Source organism: Neofelis nebulosa, chromosome 11 (assembly GCF_028018385.1).
Source record: "Neofelis nebulosa isolate mNeoNeb1 chromosome 11, mNeoNeb1.pri, whole genome shotgun sequence".
Lineage (NCBI taxonomy): Eukaryota > Metazoa > Chordata > Mammalia > Carnivora > Felidae > Neofelis > Neofelis nebulosa.
This window is the reverse complement of record NC_080792.1, coordinates 59,459,270-59,483,852: the sequence shown is the minus strand read 5'-3', so window position 1 is coordinate 59,483,852 and position 24,583 is coordinate 59,459,270. Positions and strand designations below refer to the sequence as shown.

At 36.9% G+C, this 24,583-nt stretch overlaps 1 protein-coding gene across 4 annotated transcripts in view; it reads right to left on the bottom strand.

The window, feature by feature from the left end:
• The window catches only part of ANKRD12 (ankyrin repeat domain 12), a 127,399-nt gene that overhangs the window by 39,547 nt on the left and 63,269 nt on the right, over window positions 1–24,583 (bottom strand). For 3 of the 4 annotated variants that reach the window (XM_058692695.1, XM_058692697.1, XM_058692696.1), the window contains 2 exons: window positions 22,710–22,852; window positions 10,279–10,426 (listed from right to left, as the gene is read on the bottom strand). In XM_058692695.1, coding sequence (XP_058548678.1) covers window positions 10,279–10,426; window positions 22,710–22,852 — 291 coding nt within the window. Of the gene's footprint in view, window positions 1–910; window positions 991–10,278; window positions 10,427–22,709; window positions 22,853–24,583 lie in introns of those variants that run through there. The other variant, XM_058692698.1, reaches the window with a different exon arrangement.

The window sequence follows — 24,583 nt, the reverse complement described above, 5'->3', positions numbered from 1 at the left end:
TACCATAATTATGTTTCATGAGTGTGACATGACTCTGAATAATATGACTGAGTCCTCAGCAGAGCAGCAAGAAGCAATTACTTGTAGCAAACACCATTATTAGATAGAATTTCTGTGCAGGAAGGTAATGTGGAATAAGACTGTGGGGAAAGGGCAGAAATTAGGGGGGAAAAAGACTAAAGAATTATGCAAATTTAAAAGTGCCACACATTTGTATACAAATAAGCTATACTAACCAAGACATGTATTCCTGCAATATTATAAATGTCTGATATGCATGACTTAGGAGAGCTACTCAGTGTAGTCTCTGGACTGAAGCTAGTCTGCAAATTATTACTAATCTGTGGAGAAATAAGGAGCCTGCACCAAAACTGGAAATCAATTTTATGTCACTAGCACACTGTTTAGTTCAGCTGATATTTACTCATAGCCTTTCATCCTTCCTGATAACGGGAAGCAATGTGTTGATTTACATTCTGGCACAAGCTCCTTATCTTGAGGGCCAGTAACAGTTTGTGGAACAGCAACCTTGACTTGAGTAGCACTGGCATAAAGCACAATGCCTAATGGAATAAGCCATATTTTAAATGTTACATATTTAACACTATTTCCTCCAAATTTATTAAGTTCTAAAATTCAGCGTCTTGGTTATATTATCTAACTTTGCAACTCTTAAAGTGTATCTGTCACATGGATGATGTGATATACCAGATGGGTAATGATGCTATCAGGCTATATACATACAAACATCTATGGGCAGTTATTCTTGATTAGATAGTAATACATTCTAAATTTAGATTGGATGAAGTTTGATAAAGTTAAGTCTAACAAGGACCTCATGTAAAATAAACAAAGTGGGTATTTTCATCAGTCTTTTTCAGCAACTCCAAAATTTTTGTATGATACTTACTGATGATTTTTGCATCAATCCTTGAGGGACTTTGATCAAGCAATAATTCAGGCACATTCACCATGTGGAAAATAAATATTCTGAAAAATCAATACATAGTTGATGAACACATGAAACAATCAATATCAGTGAAAATCAAAAAAGGCTCTTGAAGATGTGTTTCACTCTAATTAAACATTTAAGTTCAGATATGATCCCTCCCCTCTTCCACAGGCAATCTGTTTTCTAATGGCAAGTTTTATAATAAAAGCTGCTCTTCACAGCCACTGTTTTCTGAAGAGACCAGAGTTACAGAGTTCATAGCCATAATAATAGGAAAGTTAACATACCATATACAAATTTTCTCTTTTTCAAATCTTATTTTCTTACTTTCTTATGAAAGTCAATGTAATTTTAACTGTTATAGCCCTGGTCTCACACAGCACAAATGACTTGCAGCTTATAACTGGTAGATGGATTTACAAATATTTTAGAAGTAGAAACTGACAGAGGTTAGTGGATGATTACGTTAGCATCTTCATTTTCTTAATCAGCTGTATCCCTAGTACTTAAATAATACCTGACACATAATCAATGTTCAAGAACAGGTGCTGAAAAACTGAAGGAAAAGGAGACAGAGGAGTTTATTAGGATGACCATCAAGTGACATATATACAGATAAATGATGCTATCATCAATTGAGACAGGAAAAACAGAAAAGGAGTCTAAATGGAAGAGAAAGAACTTCTATTCAGGTCTACTGATTTCTGTGGGAATTTTAAGTGGTAATATCCAGAGAGCAACTAAATATACAGGTTTGAGGTTTAAGAGAAAAGTATGGAATACATATCTGGAAGACCTCACCATATTGATGGTAGTTAAAACTGAGTGTGGGTGAAATTTATCTATGAGAATATGTGTCATGAGAAGACAGTCCAGAAAGTAAAATCTTTGGAAAAACCAACACAGGAATGTATGGGAAGGGAATGAGGAAGAAATGAAGATGAGATTCTAGAAGGAAACTGAGTAGAAACAGTCCAGGAAGCTAGATGAAAGCTGGGAGAGAATCACATTCCAACAACCAACACAGGAAAATTTTAGAAAGAACGTCAACATTGTCAAATTCTGCCAGAAGAGTAAAAAGATAGCTAAGGGCAGTTAGAGTAAAAAGAGAGCTAAGGGATCTGGCAGTGAGATCATGTGTGATGTTAGTAAACAGATTCAACAAAGTACATTTCGCTAGGTATATATCCTTTCAAATTCTGTTCCATACTTGTAAGATTTTACACAAATGTATGTACATTTACAAACTTAGAGGTTTAACAAATATTATTCATTTTAAAACTGAGATATTATGATTATCTTGATTTTTCGAACTCAAAAATATCTTAATGAAAATCTCTCCAAGTAATAGCATTAGGACCTACTTTCTCACGGCTGTACAATAAATAGTCCTTTGTGTGACTATCTACCACAATTTATGCAACCAATCCCTTGTATCACCATACAGTTTTTCTTTTGCCACTAAAAACAGCGCTATAAAAAACATGAGATATTATCAGAAGTTTAATTGCTAGATCAAGGAGCATACCTATTTAAAAAAAATGTTTACAATGATAAATTTTGAACTTACACAAAAGTAGGCAATGTTATACTATACCACCAGGAAACCACTAGCCCATCATGTACTCATCACTCAGCTCCAATAGCCATCAATCCTTGGCCAATTCATACCTCCATTTATCCTATCCCTATATCACTTTGAGGCACATCCTGTTCATATCATTTCATCTAGAAATATTTTAGTATGTATCTCTACAAGATAAGAGCTCTTGTACTGTTAGCTGTTGCCAGACTGTTTTTCAAAGACTGTTGTAACAATTCATGTACTTCCTTTTATATCCCTTCCTCTACTAAATAACCACTTTTGTAAGTTGTTGGTTTATTTTTCCAAAATTTCTTTTTTTAAATATAAGAAAATATACTTATTAGTACATCTTTTAAATGTTTAAATGTTTGCTATTATCTTTCTTTTACCCTGACATATGAATAATACCTTGGTCAGGTACAGAATTTTTATAGTGCAGTTTTCTCTCAACAGTTTATCTTCCACTGTTAGAAGTTCTACATCCAGGAGAGCCTGGGTGGCTCAGTCAGTTAAGCATCCGACTTCTGCTCAGGTCATCATCTCACTGTTCATGAGTTTGAGCCCTGCATGGGGCTTTCTGCTGCCACAGTTAGCACAGAGCCTGCTCCAGATCCTCTGTCTCCCTTGCTCTCTGCCCCTCCTCCACATATAACATGCTCTCTCACTCTCAAAAATAAACATTAAAAAAAAAGTTGTAAGTCCAATGCCAATGTGACAGTATTTCCTGGTAGATAACTTGTTACATTCAGAACTAAGGAAACTGACAAATACATGTCTGGTGGATGTGGGGGGATATGTGTGTGTGTGTGAGCACACATGTTTTCATTAAACCATCTGGGGGCGCCTGGGTGGCTCAGTTGGTTGAGCGTCTGACTTCGGTTCAGGTCATGATCTCATGGCTTGTGAGTTCAAGCCCCGCTCCGTGTTGACAGCTGAGAGCCTGGAGCCTGCTTCGGATTCTGTGTCTCCCTCTCTCTCTACCCCTCGCCACTCACACTCTCTCTCTCCTTCAAAAACAAATAAATGTTAAAAAAAATCTTAAACCATCTGGAACTCACTCACCTTTATAACTGATAGACTCAGGCTATCAGAAAATTTTTCAGCTCAGGACAATTTTTTTCTATTTGTTTAATTATGGACTATCTTTCACCTGCTTCTTTTTTTCCCTTTCAAATTCCTGTAGATATTACTCACATGTTTGAGCTTTTACATACCCTAGATCTATTCTCTAAGTCTTTTTTCTTTTACGATTCTTTCTCTTTGTATTTTTGCTGTGTTGTAAGGATTTATTTTACATGATTTTCCAGTCTGACAACTTAAAGCCCTAACAATGATCATTCCTCAGTGGAGTTCTGCTTGTATAATCATGTTTTTTATTAGTTCCAAAAAGTCATTTTGTGCTGTACTTGAATTTTCTTCAGTGCTCATTTTTGTTGTCCAAGTTAATCTGCTTCCTCTAGTAGTTTTATTTAGCTGGGTTAACATTTTGTTTGTTTAAAATGATCATTCTCTCAGATTTCTAGACAACCTTGAAGGGTTGCCTTTCTTTGTTAGCACACTGTAACCCAATGGTGGAGTAGACCGAGGTAGTGGTGGAAGGTAAAGTGGCCTTCACCCCTGTGCCTGCCAGTTAGCAGCTAAAGTACCAGGAGAAGGCTCTCTGTTGTTTGATTCTAGATCTCCTCAAACTTTTCTAGTCTCTGTAATGGACGAACTCAGCCTACAGATTTAGCTATTCTTGGGATTTGTGGAGGCTGAAAAGTCCTGAATAATCCCTCAGGGCCAGTAAACCCTCCCCAGCAATTCAACAAATATTTACCAAGCAGTGTCTATGTACCACTTAAGGAACTGAGATCTACTGGATGGTTAAGAGGTGAAAACAGATGCTGGAAAGAATGTTGCCCCCTTTACAATTGTGCCTATAGTTTTAGTTTCATTCATTAACATTACCACTACTACACCAAATACTGCTATCAACACTTTACCCAATATTGTATTTTTCTTTCCTTCTTTACAGCCCCCACCCTCGGTCTCCTCTTCTTATAATTAATCCTACTTTTGGATACATGATAGTGCTGATCACTTCCTAAGTGAAGTAAAAATGCCGATCATTTCCTTAGTGAAATAAAGGAACTATTACTATTGCTGGTCCCCCTCAAAACTACTGAAAGCTTATCAGGCTTTCCCCAACATATCATCTTAATAATTTTTTAGTATCTTTTAAATGGAGAGATGGAGAGAGAGAGAGAGAGAGAGAGAGAGAGAGAGAGAGATAAGAATTTCTTAGCATCTTTAAATGTAGACAGAGAGAGAGGGAGGGAGTTATTAAGGGAGAGTAAGGGAGGGAGAGGGGGAGGGAGAGGCAGACAGAGAATCCCCAGCAGGCTCCATGCTCTCAGCACAGAGCCCAATGTGGAGCTCATTCCCACAAACCATGAGATCATGACCTGAGCTGAAATCAAGAGTCAGATGCTCAACCAACTGAGCCACCCAGGCACCCCAAGAATTTCTTAGTATTAAAAAAAAATCTAATATCCCAGGGATTCCTGGGTGGCTCAGTCGGTTAAACGTCCAACTCTTGGTTTTGGCTCACGTCACGTTCTTGAGGTTTTGTGAGTTCAAGCCCTGCATTAGGTTCTGTGCTGAAAGCATGGAGCCTGTTTGGGATTCTCTCTCTCTCCCCGTCCCTCCCCAACTTGTGCTTGCTCTCTCAAAATAAATAAATAAACTTAAACAAACAAACAAACCCTAATATCCTGGAACTTACAAGTGTCATCTATCTCGACTGAGCTTTATGCAAAAATACCCCAGAAAAGTATAACTCACCTATTAAACACATGCTTTGTTGTTTTAGTCTTTCTCCTTTTTAAACATTTTAACTTTTTCCTACAGGTTATCCTTTCTCATTTTCATGCAATCTATGTTGAAGAACCAAAGCTGTCTGGGTCTCCCACAGTCTAGATTTTGGTTAATGAAGTTCAGCATATCCCTCAAACCCTGATATTTCCTCCAAGTTGCAGCTGGAACCTGAGGACTGAGAATTGTATTCTTTCATTGGGGGCATTGCAGTTTTGTTTTTTTTTTTTAAATTTAATGTTAGCAATGCTTAGATATATTAACTGGGAGTTGCAAAACAGTTAATCCTTTTCCCCCATTCTTTTGGCTGAATTAATCTTAAAAGTAAATACTTCTCACCTATAAAGTCACCCAGTGATAAAGTTCATATAGGAAAGGCAAAATAAATGATTACTTTCCATTTTTGCCTAATTTTTAAGATAACAAATTAGTTCTCTGATGATGAATTAATTTAAAAATTTATCACTATGGAATCATGGATTTAAACATAGATGCAACTAATACTGTTACTGAAGCACAAACTATCCCATCTTTGGCCAGTGGGTATTCCTCCAACTTGTTTCCTAAGGCTTTTTGACAAGGCTTTGATAGTTTCCTTAGAATCTGTAATGACAAAATGTCCCAAGTTTACCGTCTAGATTTCCTCAAAGAATCACCTATTTTTTCCCAGTTTTCTTTTCATTTTTTTTTTTCTTTTTTAATTTGAGAGAGTGTGAGTGGGGGAGGAGCCAAGAGAGAAGGGGTCAGAAGATCTGAAGTGGGATCCATGCTAACATCAGTGAACCCAATACAGGGCTTGAATTCACGAACCATGAGATCATGACCGGAGCTGAAGTTGGATGCTCAACTGACTAAGCCACCCAGGTGGCCCATCCTGCTTTTCTTTTACTTTTAGTAGAATATATTTCAAGATTATAATCTGGGCACTAGGAATGACTGATTATTGCATACTGTCTTAATGTCACTGCTTTTATATCTTTTCAACACATAAAGCAAGGAAAGCTTATATACTTATATATATATATGCTTTTTTTTTTTAAGTTTATTTATTTTGAGAGAGACAGCAAGTAAGGGAAGGGTAGAAAGAGAGGAGAAAGACAGAATCCTAAGCAGGCTCCGCACTGGTAGCATGGAGCCCAATGCAGGGCTCGAACTCATGAACTGCAAGATATGACCTGACCCGAAGTCAGATGCTTAACCAACTGAGCCACGCGGTACCCCAGTATTTATTTCGAATTTCATTTGGAAATAATTTCAGACTCACAAAAATCTAGAAAAAATACTACATACTATATATCCTTTATCCAGATATGCCTGTTATTGTTATACTCTCTTGCTTTATAACTTGTATTCTCTCTATATATACATGTGTGTATATATACATTTTTTTCCTTTGAACTGCATGAAGGTAAATTATATACATCATGGCTCTTTACCTCTACATACTTCAGTGAATATTTCCTAAAACATAAGGATATTATCTATCACCACAGTATAGTTATCAACTTCATAAATTTACATTGATAAAACGCTAATCTTCTGTCCATATTCCTTGTATGGTATAATGTTCTTTATATAGTCATTCTCCCCCTCCAGGATAGGATCCAGACAAGGAACAGGTATAGCCCTTAACTGTTATCTCTTTACATAATATGGAACATTTCTATCACTTTATGACATTGACATTTCTTAATCTTTCATGGTGCTGGCTCTTAAAAAGAAAAAAAACAGAACATTCCTCATGATTATGCATTCACAGCCAGAATGCTAGAAAAGTAACATTATATCCTTCTCACGGTATCACATCTGAAGGCACATGATGTGCATCCATCCCTCCCTTGATGATGTTAATTTTGACCACAAAGTTCAGCGCTGCTAAATTTCTCTTCTCTATCATTACTGTTTTCCTTCTCCTCTGTTGTGGTATTGGTGAAAAGGCCATGTAAATATTCTGCTCATCATCAAAAAGTCCCCTGTAGATTATCAGCCATTAGTGATTCTTGCCTAATCATTTTTACCATAAAAGATATAAATGATCAGGTAGGGGTGGGAACTGACTAGGAAAGGGTGTAAAGAACTTTCTGGAATGACAGAGACAGTCTGTATCTTGAGAAGATTAGATTATACAGGTCTATGCAGTTCTCAAAATTCAGACTGCTTCAATGAAGATTAATTTCACAAATGTAAATATTATCTTAAATAATCATACGTGAAAACAGAACTCTAGTTAATGAAATGCCTGCTAAAGGATTTAGAAATGTCTGCAATTTATTTTGAAAGGCATCAAAAAAATAAGAAGATTGGATATGTGATAATGTAATAAAAAAAATCTAGTAAAAAGTTAATAGCTAAGAAATTGTACTTGGTGGGTACAGAGTGTACACTACATAATTCTTTGAGCTTTGCTGTATGTTTGAATATCTTTTTTTAACTTTTAAAAACCTTTATGTTCGAGAGAGAAAGTGTGCAATGCAGACGAGGAAGAGAGAAAGAGAGAGAGGGAAAGAATGAATGAATATGAATCCAAAGCAGGCTCCAGGCTCTGAGCTGTCAACACAGAGCCCTGCACAGGGCTCGAACTCATGAACCATGAGTTCATGACCTGAGCTGAGTCGGACACTTAAGCAACTGAGCCACTCAGGCACCGCTGAACATGTTCATAATAAAACACTGGGATTCTAACTTCTGCACAGCAAAGGAAATCATCAACAACATGAAAAGGCAACCTAGTGAATGGGAGAAAATATCTGAAAATCATGTATCTCATAAAAACATCTAAAATATATAGAGAACTCATACATCTCAAAAGCAAACAATCCAATTTAAAAAGGGGGAGAGGATCTGAATAGACATTTTTCCAAAGAAGATGTAAAGATGGCCAACAATATATGAAAAGATGCTCAACATCACTAATTATCAGGGAATTGCAAACCGCAGTGAGATATCTCCTCACACTTGTGAGAATGGCTAGTTCCAAAAAGACAAGAAATAAAAAGTGTTAGCAAAGACATAGAGAAAACAGACTTTTGCACTGCTGGTGGGAATGTAAATTAGTGCAGCCACTATGGAAAATAGTATGAAAGCTCCTCAAAAAATTAAAGCTGGAATTACAATTCCCAGCAATTCCACTTCTGGGTATTTATCTGAAGAAACAAAAATACTAACTCAAAAAGATATATGCACCCCATGTTCACTGCAGCATTATTTACAATAGCCAAGATATGGAGGCAACCCAAGTGTCCATCTATGGATGAATAGTTAAAAAAGATGTGGCATATGCATTAATAAATTACCCAACCATAAGAAAGAATGAAATCTTGCCAGCTACAAAGGACCCTGAGGTCATCATGCCAAGTGAAGTAAGTCAGAGAAAGACACATACTGTATGATCTCACTTATATGTGTAATCTAAAAACAAAACAAAAAAAACCCCAAGCTCACTGATACAGAGAATAGATTATAGGCTGCCAGAGGTGGGCACTAGATGAAATGGATGAAAGGGGTCAAAATGTACAAACTTTTAGTATAAAATAAGTAAGTCGTGGGGACGGAAGGTACAGCATGGTGATAATACTGTACTATGTATTTGAAAGTTGCTAAGACAGATCTTAAAATTCCTTATCACGAGAAAAAAAAGAAAAAATATTTTAACTATGTAGGATGATGGATGTTAACTAGCCTTACTGTAGTGATCATTTTGCAATATATACAAACACCAAATCATTACGTTGAACACTTGGAACATAACGTTATAGGTCACTTCTACCTCAAAAAAAAAAAAAAAAAAAAAGTACAGGGTAGACCTTTCTGCTTCAAAAGTATAAATGTTGCTTTATTGCTTTCTGGAAATGGCTGAGATTAAATGAGTATGGTTTGATTTTTATTCCCTTATTTATAAGAAGCAGCATTACCTAATTTCTTGTAGAAATTCTTTAAAATTTTGTGAGGAAATGGCCATTATGATTCTTAATAAATTCTTTTTTTTTTTAATTTTTTTTTTATTTTTTTTAAATTTTTTTTTTTTTTTTCAACGTTTTTTATTTATTTTTGGGACAGAGAGAGACAGAGCATGAACGGGGGAGGGGCAGAGAGAGAGGGAGACACAGAATCGGAAACAGGCTCCAGGCTCTGAGCCATCAGCCCAGAGCCCGACGCGGGGCTCGAACTCACGGACCGCGAGATCGTGACCTGGCTGAAGTCGGACGCTTAACCGACTGCGCCACCCAGGCGCCCCTGATTCTTAATAAATTCTTGAAGAATAAATTCAATGAGGATTTTTGCCTGAAACATGAATCCTTTCAAACTATATGTAAAAGACTTTCTTTAATGCAGGAAAGTTTTCTTCTGTTACATCTTTAATTGTTTATGTTTAAAAGGAAACCAAGTACATCAAAATTTTTCTGAAATATTCTTTTAGATCTTTCCTTTTTAATACGATGTTTATAAATGGTGCCCCTACCTTACAACAATGAGCAGAGTTCAACCACCTAAATCACAGAAGTCAAAATGCAAAGATGACTCACTAATGCCAGGAAAAACAGGAAGGGTTTGGTTAGTAGCTCTCTAATTTATAACAGAATGAAAGAAGTCAGAGTAGCGTGCTAACAGCTGTTAATGGGGAAAGGTTCTGCAGTAGACTTGAATGTGATAGCAGTTTGTGGCGGGGGGTGGGGAGGGGATCATGAAAATAGGGCAATGCCATTATGTCTCCACTTACACAGAAGACATGTAGTAAATACCTAGGTTACTAAATTCATCATTCTTAATAGCTGGCTAACATTATTCTAAGGAACTCAAACATTTTCTGTATTGTAAAGCAGAATCAGAATGTTTTACTAAACACCACGTCAAACAAACAGTTGAATGTAGATTATTTGAAACGAACCTGTATAACTTTCATCATCATCAGACAAAGGCACCTCTCTTTTTAGCAGCAATTCCAACTCCTCTGTCTCTGCTACATCCACTGGGCGCTCCCCGTGCTTATTAGCTTGAAATGGATTTCCACCATGACGAAGTAACAGTTTGACTATCTGCAATATTAAACAGTAGGAAGATTTAGTCTCTTCAGTGTCCGTGTCATTTCAACCATTCTCTTGAAAACACATATCCTTCTGCCTCATCTACTCTGCCTCTGTTCCTCAGTGTCTGTCTATTCTAAATCATGATTACTTTCTTCAAGTTCCATTTTCATTGCCATCTACCCTCAATCTGATCTTATCTACTACAAAGATGTTTCCTCCTCAAAATTTAAGCTGGGTTATTTGAGCACTAAATCAGATCATTTTTCTTCCTGTTCCATCATCTATTCAACAAATATTTACTGAGTATCTATTAATGAGCACTGCTCCAACTTTTGTAGATAAATCCACGAAGAAGAATAACAAGCTTCTTGGCCTCTTAGAATGTATATTCAAAAGGGAGTCTCAAAAGAAGTATTACCCTTTTGTTTAAGGCTAATATCACTACTAATGCTCTTAATCATCTTTTTTCCCAACTTCTAGGAATTTAAACTGTTAGGAACAGACATGGATTTATTCAGAACTAATGAATCTTTTTTTTTAAAGTAGGCTTCAGGGTGCCTGGGTGGCTCACTCGGTTATGTGTCTGACTCTTGGTTTCAGCTCAGGTCACGATCTTAAGGTTTTGTGAGTTCAAGCCCCATGTTGGGCTCTGCACTGGCAGGGCGGAGCCTGCTTGGGATCCTCTCTCCTTCTCTCTGCCCCTGCCCCACTCACATGGTCTTGGTCTTTCTCAAAATAAATAAACTTAATTTAAAAAAATAATAAAATAGGCTTCATGCCTAAACGCAGAGCCTAATATGGGGCTTGTAACTCACAACCATGAGATGAAGACCTGAGCTAAGATGCTTAACCAACTGAGCCACCCAGGTGCCCTAGTTCTAATGAATCTTAGACTTTAAGGCCCTCACTTTCATGGTCCCATTACAGTGTCCTGTATCTAATTTTGTATTCATTACTTTGACACAGTTCTTAAGCTCTCTTGTCTCCTACCACATACAGTAAACTTTGGGCTAGACAAAACCAGGATGTGCCTGGCTAGTTATTTCATTTCTTTTGTTTGTTGCTTATCTTCTTCCATGTTTTTAAACCGCTTTTTGATTGGCTTTCTTAGAAGTCAGTCTCTTTCATCTTAAAAAAAAAAAAATGGTTGGGCGCCTGGGTGGCGCAGTCGGTTAAGCGTCCGACTTCAGCCAGGTCACGATCTCGCGGTCCGTGAGTTCGAGCCCCGCGTCAGGCTCTGGGCTGATGGCTCGGAGCCTGGAGCCTGTTTCCGATTCTGTGTCTCCCTCTCTCTGTGACCCTCCCCCGTTCATGCTCTGTCTCTCTCTGTCCCAAAAATAAATTAAAAAAAAAAAAAAAAAAAAAAAAACCGTTGAAAAAAAAAATGGCAATAAAGAAATGAAACACGGATGAAACAAGAAATTGTTTAAACCTATATTCCCCTCCTCTGGTCAAATCTTTTTTCCTTCATAGTCAAGCTTCTGAAAAGATGTTCACCCTTACGACCTTGACTTTTATGGCTCTTCATTCTTCTACCTGCAATGTCCCATCATTCCCATGTTCATCAGTCCCATGAAATGGGATCTGTAAAGATCTAAGCCAATGATTGTTTCCCTAGGGCTCTGTCCTTGATTCACAGTCCCATGCTCTGGTCTACACCATCTATTTGGAGAGCTCACCCACTCTGTTCGAATGTGATTGACAATTTGTAATCCATTCATTTATTTTCATTCTCTTGTTTGCTCTTTCTTAGCCCTCTCTCCTGAGCTCCAAACACAAATATCCTGGATATATCGATGAATATATTTGTATTTCAATGCAAATACAATAACTATGTATTGTATGTAATAAATATAATGCAACTACAATGCAATAGTTGAAACCAACAGATCCCAAATAAAGCTCATTAAAACATCTACTTTATCTTTTATCTATTTCTATTCTTAGTGACTAGCACCTATATATACCCAGTCACTGCAGCCAGAAAGCTGGGAGTCAGCACTGACCCTTGTTTTTCACTGTAGTCTACATCAAATATTATTAATCCTGCTTGCTTACAGTCTCTTCTTGTTTTCACCTTCTATTTCCATTGTGTGTTCTATATATACAAATCTATACTATAATTAATTTACACATTTCTCTACCCTTATTCTAGACCACAAACTTCATGTGAAGATCAAGTATTTACTCCCAACACACAACAATGGTATTTTCTTGTATTTAGGAAATAAATGCCTTTTTAAAGAAACCTTATGAAACAAGATGTTGTAAATTAGGAATTCCTAACAAATGAAAAATAGGTAAGAAAAATGAAGACTCATAGTGAATAATGGAAAAATTTTTTCTGGACTATGAAAGAATAAACTATCAAGTTAGAAAATGTGAAAGATAAGAATGTATCAAAAAAACAACTCATGATTCCAACTGTTAATATTTTATCCCTTTTGTTTGCTAATTTTTATCAAATTACACATGCTTACGATTTTAAAAGATCAACTAGCTTTTCAAGGCCACTGGTGAAGAACGACTGTCTCCAAAACGTATCTCCACATATTTAAGTAACACACTTAAGTTTGCTTCTTCCATATTTTTCAGTTTTAGGCACTGCCTATTGTCTTACAATGTAAGATGTGGATTCAGCCATCTGTCACCAACTCTCATCCTCTCCCCTGCCATACACATACATTTCCCTTCTTCCTAGCATTCTAACATAATTACATATGTATTTCTTGTGCATCATTAGGCCTAATAAAAATGTTGAGCCAAGTAGTGCTCTATGACTAAATTTCTGTTCTTACACAACTTTATTTTTCCCCTGTGGAGTTAACTGCCTTGATTTTTCATTTGCTTAGTTTTCTACATAACCATCTTTAATTCATCCCCCATTCTGCTACAAATACAGTCCTCTTCGATTCAGTATATTGTCATTTTTTGTTACAGACTCCTTTCTCCAAGCCTTCTAATGTGCTCCAAAATGGACTGGTTGCTAAGATTTGCTTCCCAGCTGTCAGCTCCCTTCATCCTATAACCCCAGAAATACCCTTTCCTCAATTTTGTGTTGCGTTCTTTACAGACTCTTTTTTTTAATGTTTATTTTGAGAGAGAGAGAGAGAGAGAGAGAGAGAGAGAGAGAGAGAGAGAACGCATGCACACACAAGCGTGAGTGGGGGAGGGGCAGAGAGAGGGAGAGAATCTCAAGCAGGCTCCATGCTCATCGAGAAGCCTGACTCTGGGCTCAATCTCATGACCATGAGATCATGACCCAAACTGAAATCAAGTCGGACACCTGACTAACTGAGCCACCCAGGTGCCCCAATCCTATCTTCTTTTTTGATTTACTCCCTTTATTTTGTTGAATCACCAACTCCAGAAAATTCCTGAAGAAGTAAATATTTTGAGATTTTTTTACATGTCAGAAAATACCTTTATCTGCATTAAAAAACAATTTTCCCTCCAATTCTGAAGGTATCACTCCATTATCTTCTAGCTTCTAGGGTTGTTAATGAAAAGTCTGATGCCATTCTGATTTTTTTTTTTTTTTACCTTATATAATGATTTGTTTCTTCTCTCTGTAAATTTCAGGACATTCTTTGCCCCTGTTGTTCCAAAATTCCAGGATAATGTATCTTTTTTTTTTTAAGTTTATTTATTTTGAGAGAGCGAGCACACAAGGGGGTAGGAACAGAGAGAGAGAGGAAGAGAGAATCTGAAGCAGGCTTTGCACTGTCAGAGGACCCAATATGGGACCTGAACTCATGAACCGCAAGATCACGACCCAAGCTGAAACCAAGAATTGGATGCGAAACCAACGGAGTCACCCGGCGTCCGAAGGATAATATATCTTGATCTTGGTCTTTTTACATCCATTGTGCTGAGCATTCAACTGAATGCTTATAATTTGAAGACCCATGTTCCTTCAGTTCTAGGAAAATTTCTGGTTTTAATACCCTTTCTGTTTTCAATGTTCTGCCTTCGAAGAACTCTTGTTAAGATACTAGGTTTCTTAAAGTAATCTTTTTTCTCACTTCTGTGTCTTCACTTTTGTTTTTTTGCTTCCTAGTTTCTGGGAGATTTCTTCAACTTTATCTTTAATCCTCAAACAACTGACCCTTGAGCAACATGGGGGTTAAGGGTGCAGATTCCTGTGTAGTTGAGAATCCACATATTAATTTTTGACTCCCAAGAGCTTAATTAATAATAGCCTACTACTGACTGGAAGCCTTAGCAATTACATAGACTGTCAATTAACACATATTTTGTGGGTTTTTATGTATCATATGCTTTATTCTTACAATAAAGTAAGCTAGAGAAAAGTCAATGTCATTAAGAAACATTGCCTGGGTGGCTCAGTTGGTTGAGCATCTGACTCTTGATTTTGGCTCACAGTTAGTGAGATCAAGCCCCGTGTCAAGGCTCTGTGCTGATGGTGTGGAGCCTGTTTGGGATTCTCTCTCTCTGTGCCCTCCCTCCCCGTCAAAATAAATAAGTAAACATTAAAAAAAAAAAAAACCCACAAGGAAAAGAAAATACATGTATAATACTATACCATATTTATCGAAAAAAATCTGCAAGGGGACCCATGCAGTTGAAACCTGTATTGGTCAAGGATCAACTGTGCTCCATTTTTCATTTTTTACCATATTATTAATTTCTAGGAGGTTTTTTCCTTCACTCAATGTTCCTTGTTTAATGCATTCAGCTCTTACATCATAGCTACAATAAATTCTTAACTCTTTGGGGAAGTTGATGGCTTTGGGGGAACTTCCTCATGGCATTATTTCCTCCTCCAAGTTCCTACATTTTTGTTTGCTTGTTTTGATCTTTATCATCTATATTAGAGACTTTTCTCAAATGCAGGTGGATCACTGGCTGTCCACACTTAAGAGTAAGCCACTAAAAAGACTTACTGAAAGTTTTGTTGGCATGGTTAGGACTTGTTGACAGATGGACTTCATGTTAGTGTGATGTAACAGGACCATTTCATCAGACTCCTCTCTCAGCTAGTTCAATTTCCTGTGGAGAAATCTTTCAACTCATGCCTAAAACTCTAAGCCTTACTGTCAACATTTTGGTTGTTGAAAGGAGGCTGGGTTCTTAACACTCGGTATGTTTCACTTAGTTAACTTACACTTAATCCTTACTCTCAACTATTCTTGTGGTATGTCAGTCCAGAATATATGGTTTATACTTGCCAGGAAATCAACCTCCCATCATCTGCTGGGGTGGGAGAGGTGTAATCATATGGCCATGTAGGGTTAGGAAGGGGATAGAAGGGTCAAAAAGACTTTGATACAATTATCTTGTTTTCAGTCCTATCTTAATAGGCACTTCCAGAAGTACCAAGCGCCACCAATTCCTGAGGTCTAGTCTTTCTGGGATTCTGCATTTGAATGGCTTTGGTTTCAATTTTCTTTGATTTCTATAAATCAGGAGTTAGCCAATGAAAAGTAGTTTTTTATATTTTTTTAAAATACTTTAAAAAGGATTTATATAGGAGAATTAGTTCAGAGGAAAAGAGAGGGCAAAAAGAGGGTAGACAGAGAAAGGATGGTGGAGGCGGCACATGGCCAGCAAAATCTAAAATATTTACTATCTGGCCCTTTAGAGAAAAGTCTGCCAAATCCTGTTCTAGATCAGTAACCACTCATTCTTCTAATTCTCTTCTCCCAAAATGTTGGTTTTCTTGTTTCTTCTTTTTTTGTCCTTGTACATCTGTCATCTAGAATCTCCTCTTACTGTCATTTTAGGGGTTTGAGAAGGTAACTGAAGTAAAAACTTGTAGTTAATATGAATAATATTGTACTGTACATCTTTATAAGTTGAAAATTTTCCATTTTTAAGCTTATTTCCTTAGGCTAGAGCCACAGGATAAAAAAAAAAAAAATAGAATGTAGGATTTTGATACTGCTGAAAACTTTCTACACCCATTAGGAAATAACCAGCAAATACATATTGCATGACTATGATGAATCAGGGACAGGTGGTTAATTTAAACATGTTACAAAACCCCAACCCAAATAATCTTCTACAGAACTTCCGCATATGCAAATCATTATTTATTCCAGAAGGATTTAAAGGGGGTCCCAGGGTGACTCAGTTGGTTAGGCCTCCGACTTCAGCTTAGGTCATGATCTCACAGTTCATGGGTTTGAGCCCTGCGTCGGGCTCTGTGCCGACAGCTCAGAAACTGGAGTCTTCTTTGGATTCTGTGTCTCCCTCTCTTTCTATCCCTCCCCCATTCATGCTCTCTCACAAAAATAAAACAAAGCTGCTTAAAGCACAAGAGCCAACAAATTTGAAATAAGTAAAAATGATGAAGAATGGACAGGTATCTAAAATAGAACTAGAAATAAGGCAATCACAAAAGTATGTATCATGAAATACTATATACACTTGCAAAAGGTAAGCTAAAGATTAGATTCTTAGTAAGCTATGTTAGTCTAAATAATTTACAACAGGACAGAAAACTGCTATCTTTCAGCTTCTCCCACCCTGGAAATGTTTTATGGATGGCTACAGTTGTCAGAGGTATTACTGAGTGAAAGAAATTTAATTCTTAGGTAGAGATTCATAATAAATGGTACAAATATACACAAATGAGAGTTTGGTGACTCTCATTTCCCTCTTCCTTCTTAGGCACAAGTAAAAGAACAAGGAGAAAATAGCTCTCAATAGCTCTGAATTGTGACTCCTACTATCCTAGGCATGTTGGTAGGAGGAAAAGCAAAGGTCTCTTGAAAGTAGCATGCCAGTCTCCCTCTGGAAAGAGACTGGAAATAGTGTTTGAGTCCCTGTAAGTATAGGAGCTCAAAGGTCAGCCTCTGGAAATATTTGCAGCTATGTGCACATTTAGAAACTTGTATTCACAGAAACATGTCTAACAAGGCATAATTCTTTAACATTATAGTTAGAAATTAGAAAATCTTATCACTTTAAAGAAAAACAATTCATCCTTGATAAGCTATCAAGAAGAATATCGTTTAAAAAAAAGAGCAAAAAGTACAATATTTAAATAGCAGAGCCAGAAAATAAGTCACTTTCTGATAAATGCAGTGAGAAAGAAATGTACCCTATATATTGTCAGGTCTTATAAATTTAAGTCTTTTTCTTTCTGCTTTATCCTCAGTTATGTATTCATCCATCCATGTACCACACATGCATGCATGCAGAACTCAGTAAGTGTAATGTGTTAAGTCTTATGTAACAAGAAGCTCCAGGGGCCACTAACACAAATCCATACAAAAAGGCTGTATGCAGGGGCGCCTGGGTGGCTCAGTCGGTTGAGCTTCCAACTTCGGCCCAGGTCATGATCTCGCAGTCCATGGGTTCAAGCCCCGCATCGGGCTCTGTGCTGACAGCTCGGAGCCCAGAGCCTGTTTCAGATTCTGTGTTTCCCTCTCTCTCTGACCCTCCCCTGTTCATGCTCTGTCTCTGTCTCAAAAATTAACAAACATTTAAAAAAAAAATTTTTTTTAAAAGGCTGTATGCATGCTACTCACAGTGCGGTACAGGAAACACACAAGTACATCAGTAAAAAAAAAAAAAAAAGCTGGAATTGCTATATAGGTATATACAGGTGTATACAATTGCCAAGGGAGCAGAAAAGACTAGTCCAATGGTAAACAAAAACCAGTTCAGGAAAAACAATGTTTATACACTGCATTTTTTCTTTAAAATTAGAACTTCTTTGAGAATCATAAAAAATACCTTAGAGAAAAAAGTTAATGTGAAAAATAGCATTTTTAGTTTCCAAATTCTAGTTTCTAAAATATTTGAGTATTTTTGAAAAATAGTAACATAAAGGTAGCCTTTTAATCTTCTACCTCTGACATTTCTATACCATTTTAGATTTCAAGGTGTGTTTACATGCATAGTGTCTTTTTTCCTTCAAAATATCCCCTTTAGATAGGTATTATTTGTTATATAATTTAAAGACGATGAAATGGAGATTCAGAGGAGAAAAGCCACTTGTTCAAAATCACACAGATAGTAAATTGGCCAGGCCACAAGTGAATTCGTATCTATCTTCACTCCAAATTCCACTTTTTTGGTCAAATAGAGTAAAATGTGCCTTTTAAGACAGGCAGCTTGACACTGAAATTTTTACTGCATGTCAAAAAAGAAAATAGGGCAGAGAATGTTTGCTGCTTAAGAGAACAAAAGGGGATTTTCTAGCAGAAAGATATGAGAGGATATCAAAATGCAATCTAGGACATTATAAAGCATGTCCTATCTTTCTTATTAGAGTGGAGACTCATTAAGTAGCAACTCTCCTAGATCACTGAATCATCATATTGTTTTTGTCTTAAAAAGACATGGAGATTCCTCTCTTTTGGTCCCTTAATTTGGAGTCACATCAATTTAATAAACTTGGGAAGAGCAGGAGTTCTTATGTCAATGCCCTGCCACGCTCATGGAGAGGCTGAGGGTATTGAAATGGAACAGGCTACACAGTCTTAAGACACATCAGAAGCTTGCTTGCTTATTGTGAAGACTGAAAGAACCAATACGTATAAAGCATTTAGAACATTTCTTGTCCCATAGTGAAAATACAAATACTACCATGAGACATTAATGTAATGTAGTTCACAAAATACCACAAAATAAGAGATCAAAACAGACCAGTTATTCATATTTAGCTTCATACCCCAGTCATTTTATCATGTGAATACCGAGGATTTTTCTTACTGAGGAATTAGTAAAATCTGATTTCCATTTTTGTCACCAAGTTGATTTTTCCTATTATTTGACTTTGGGAAATATTCACTGAAGCCTATTGACTCAAAGAAGACAAATAAATGCAACTACCTAAAAATGCAGTTACAAGAACCTCAGATAAATAATTTATGTGACACTCCATTACCAAGTCTCCCTTAATATGAAAAATTTCAGTAGTTACAAATGTTTTTCAGATCAATAAGCAATTACATCTTCATTTGTAATGAAACGGTGCCACTTCTATGCACACTGTTCAAGTATTCCTCAAAGTAAATGTTACTCATGGCACTGTTTCAAGCAGAAGAAACTGCTGACTTCATGAAATTCAAAGTACAACAAGGTATTAAACGTGATGGTAGTGAAGACTAAGTGTTCATCCAGCTTGAAAAGAAATGCTCACTATAATCCCAGACTTGCTAAAGATAACCAAATCCTTTCCTTCTCTTCTTCAATCACCACCATTGGTCTACTCAATAGGAAAACAATGTGTGAGGACATTTTTTAAAAGGGAATTTCCTGACTTTATAGGTTCACTTGGGATTAGGTCACCATGAAAAGAAAGTTTTACCCAAGTGTCCGGAGTCTGGGGTTCACACAGTGTTTGACTCTTGCCTGGAGAAACCTGAGAATGAATGGTTGACTGGATTTGCTGCTGATAAGCAGGGAGGGAAGGCAGTCATGGAAACAGATCTGCAGGCTCACTAGTGGTAGGGAATGGTATGTTTCCCTGAGTCCCACCTGTACTGTGCATTGAAGTGGAGAGGCAGCTGCAAATGGATCCACAGAGCCAGGTAGCAGTGCCAGGCAGAAGCTTCCGTCTGAAGGTTCTAGTGGATGGTGTGCACTGCTCAGATACCTTCTAAATGGACCAAGATGCTTATACCCCCAACTGCTGGGAGTGGCACCACTTAAGGGGTATGCCTCCTTGCCATCAGCAGCTTGCATTCACTGACTGATCCACGTGCACGCACATAGACCTAGCCCCTACCTCAAATCAGAGCAAACTCCAAAGTGCATCTTCGTATCAATGACTCCCTGTGACACTGGCTGAAGCTTTTGTTGCAGCTGCACAACTTCTTCCTTTGTTCTATCAGCTTCTTCCTTTGTTCTATCCTGCTGCTGTCATATCCTAACAGGTGTTGCTCCTGAGATCACATCCCTCTTTCCTCCTATCTCTGCAAGCACCTGCAAATTTCTGTCTCAGAATCCCAGCACCCAACCTATGGTACATAGAGTGGTCCTATGAAGCAAACTCTAAAAACTCTAAAACAGGATTTTTGAACTGAATTACACGTTGGCTGCCATGAGATCCTGGCATATGGTGGTCATTGTTCAAACTTTCAGGCCTTTGAGATGTACCAGGGAAGTACTAATTTTAATGATGGTGCTTCTATTCTCAAGCCTTCACAGTCAGATGAATGCACCTTTTCCATCCCTGAAGAAGAGAAGTTTTTCTCAAAATGAAAGTAAGATTCTGGGTTTAGATAGCGCAGTGGAAGACAGTTTAATGGTATCTTACTGTAAGTCAGGAGAATTAAATGTAAGTTTCTCTAAGACAGAATGGGTTCAGAGTCTCCTCTTACTACTGTCGAACAAAAACTCCTCCTCTGCTTGGCTTCTAGGAAGCTAGAAAAACATTCTTATGTCATCCAGACAGGAAAGTAGAATATTGCTTTCTGGAGAAACTATCTATACCAAGAGAAGAACCTATAAATACTGACATTTAGGAGACTTTGACAAAACAGCCATCTTGTTCCACCAGACACACTACAGAAAAGCTCACCAGCCAACAGACTCCGTACATTACACATCTTGTCAGTCAGGCTTTTTTGAGCTTCAGTCAAATATGAATGAGCAGAAGTTAACGGAAGATCTCTAATGTGAGAAATACACCACATCAGAGCAATGAGGATCTTGGGGAAATCCATGACCATGCAGGAAATAAAACAAACCATTTAATTAATGAAAGTTAAGATGGGCACCAGGAAACTAGAAATCTCGTGGAAAGATTGAAAATCCCACATGGGATTAATGGTTAAGTGATATTCCAGGACGACATCTATGCCTCAGATCTAGAGAGCAACTAGTCCCAAAGAGATCAGGATACAAGATATCTTATATACAGGGATATGAAAAATCCCACAGGTATTTCTCAAAAATAATAAACTGATCAATGTGCTTTACCTTATTTACAGGCTAAATGAGTTTTATCAGAGGGAATAGAGAAGAACAAATATAGATGCATAGAAAACTAAATTAACAAAAGAAAAGGCAATATATTAACCCAGATAATAAAACAAACAAAAAAAATCCAAAAAAGAAAATACAATTATAATAAAGGCTAGTAAAGACTACATAATATAGATTCTGTGAATATCTGAATAGCAATAAAATCTTCTGCAGTAGGTCAAAAAATAAAAACTAAAAATTAAAAAGCAAGACAGCTTCATCTTGCTAGAAATACAGAAGAAACACCTATGTTAGTTGTTTTTGGCAGGGTGCCTGGGTAGTTCAGCCGATTAAGTGGCCGACTCTTGATCGGCTCAGGTTATGATCTCGTAGTTTGTGGGAGTGAGCCCTGAGTTGGGCTCAGTGCTGACAGCGTGGAGCCTGCTTGGGATTCTCTCTCCCCCTCTCTGTCTCTCTCTCTCTCACTCTCAAAGTAAATAAATAAACATTTAAAAAAATAAACAGTAGTTGCTTTTGGCTAAAAATACTGAGAAGTGGGGAGGAAGGGGGGGGGAGCCTGCAGTTATCTTTAGAAGCTATAAAGTACTTTTCAACTTTCTAAACTATATCCAAATATTCTTTAATAGGTTTTCTCTTTACATAGTTTTTACTTTTATTTGAAACACAAAATCCTGCTTTTGAACCATTCCTAATAGTGCCCCAGACTGATTTGCTCTCACTGTAAGCAGACTACCACAATGCAATTAAGCATTAAAGACACTTAAAACATGAGCTTCATTACAATAGAGATGGGCTTAAGCTTGGATATCAGCATGACAAAGACTGAAAATGCAAATGGATTTAAAACCTACAATGGTTCATAAAATTACATCAAAACAAATTAAACATGATGTTCAAAGGTGCCATTAATTTGTAAGCATATATAATCATGTTTGATTATGTTTTTATTACTATACATATAAACCATCTGAATATATTAAATAAATAATATCAGCTAACATTCAGGAATGAAGGTTGTAGAGAGAGAGACCATTAAATATTAATAAGTCTGAAAAATATAGATAGGCAGGGCAAGATGGTAAAATTTTCACTATAAGTAAAACCTGTTTTAACTGCTGCATCTAGCTATCTGACAGGAGAATGGCCTTGCAATAAAATTTTGCCAACCTGTTTAATTAACTATCAAGTTGAATAAATCTTATGTTTTATATAAAACACTAATATGAATTAGCAATTAGAAGGCAGGAAAAAGGGAAAATAAAATACAGATGAGCTCACCAAGCAATGGGTGAAATATGAGATGGTATGACGAAGAAGTGAACTAAATTACTCTGGGCTGAGTTAATATTTTGAAAACGTATATTGATTTTTCTATCATACTTACATCTCTGTGCCCACTACTAGCAGAATCATGGAGTGGAGTGTCATCATCTAATCCTTGTGTGTTAACATCTGCTCCAGCTGCTATAAGTATCTTAGCAACATCATAATATCCAACGTTGCAAGCTTCATGCAATGGTGTCCAACCTAAAGTTAGCATATTAATTTAACATATGGTTAATTTACACTAATTAAAAAAATATGTTTTATATACATAGCTGCGTGAGTGAGATATATGGCTTATAATACACATAGTACTGAAGGAAAAAGGAATGATTAACAAGCTACTGGAAATAAACACCTAAGAATACCACCAATTTTACAGAAGATTTATTTATGTTAATATTATTTCCACTGGGGCTAAATATTTTACCAAAATATTAAATTTTTAAGCTTATCCAATAAATACAAACTTGCTGTAATGTATAATAATCATCTGAACTATGGAAAAAGAATAGAAAAAGGAAAAAATTAATAAGCTTGTTAGGGGATTTCAGCAAACAAAAGCCTCTATGTTTTAAGAGTTTTCATTTTTCCAAGACTTAATACCTACTTTAACTAAAATAATTTTATCACTACAATAACTTTGGTGATAGAAAAAAAAAGTTGTGTTAATGAAAGAAATTAGAAAACAAAAAATACAACACAGAAAATAAGCATCACCCATAATTCCACCACTCAGATATAAAAATTTGAATAATCTAGCTAATTCTAACCTCTTTCTCTCTTTGATCTGTAATTTTTTTCTTTCTATTTTTACTATTACTTAATTTTTAAAGTTCATTTTGAGAGAGCAAGCAGCACAAGTGGGGAGGGGCACAGAGAGAGGGAGAAAGAGAATCCTAAGCAGGCTCTGTGCTAGCACACAGCTGACTTGGGGCTCAATCCCATGACTCATGAGACCCATGACCTGAGCTGAAATCAAGAGTCAGGCACTCAACTGAGCTACCCAGGTGCCTCTCTTTTTTTTTAGTTTATTTTTTATTTTAGAGAGAAAGAGCGTGAGCAGGAAGAGGCACAGAGGGAGAGAGAGAATCTTAAGTAGGTTCCATGCTTAGCGTCCAGCCCAATGTGGGGCTCGACCCCAGGATCCTGCGATCATGAGCTGAGCCAAAATCAAGAGTTGGACACTCAACTGACTGGGCCACCCAGGCACCTCTCTCAGGTATATAATTTTAAAGTAAAGCTGGGAAGGTTGTTTAACCCTCTTCTATTTACTGAAGTGAAAATAATCTCCCATGTCATTACACTTTTATACAAATAGTATAGGACTAGTTGGTACACTGTAATTTATTTAAATGAGCTCCTATTCCTGGGCATTTAGATTATTCTTATTTTTTTTTAATTTTTTAATGTTTATTTATTTTTGAGAGAGAGAGAGAAAGAGAGCGCGCACGCACACAAGCAGGGGAGGGGCAAAGAAGAAGACACAGAATATGAATCTGGCTCTAGGCTCTGAGCTGTCAGCACAGAGTCCAACACAGGGCTTGAACTCACCAACCGTGAGATTATGACCTGAACCAAAGTCGGACACTTACCTGACTGAGCCACCCCGGTGCCTCTTGGTTTTTAAGATATTAAAAACAATACTGTAACAAATATTCTTACAACTAAATTTTCATGCATATCCATATCTAAATATTTAAGTTAAGTCTTTAGAAGTAGAATTGTTAGATCAAAGTGCATTTTGCGTCTCATTCTTTAAAGGAGACCCTGTACATTGTCCTCTTCCCCACTCACACCAGAGAAATAAATTCCACGTGTATTCTAATAGGGCTACATTTAAAAGCAGAACAAAAACAAAATATGGGAATGAGAAAACAGAGGGGTATGTAGGAGCAGAGAAGCCCTTATTACAACAAACAAAAAACAGAAAGA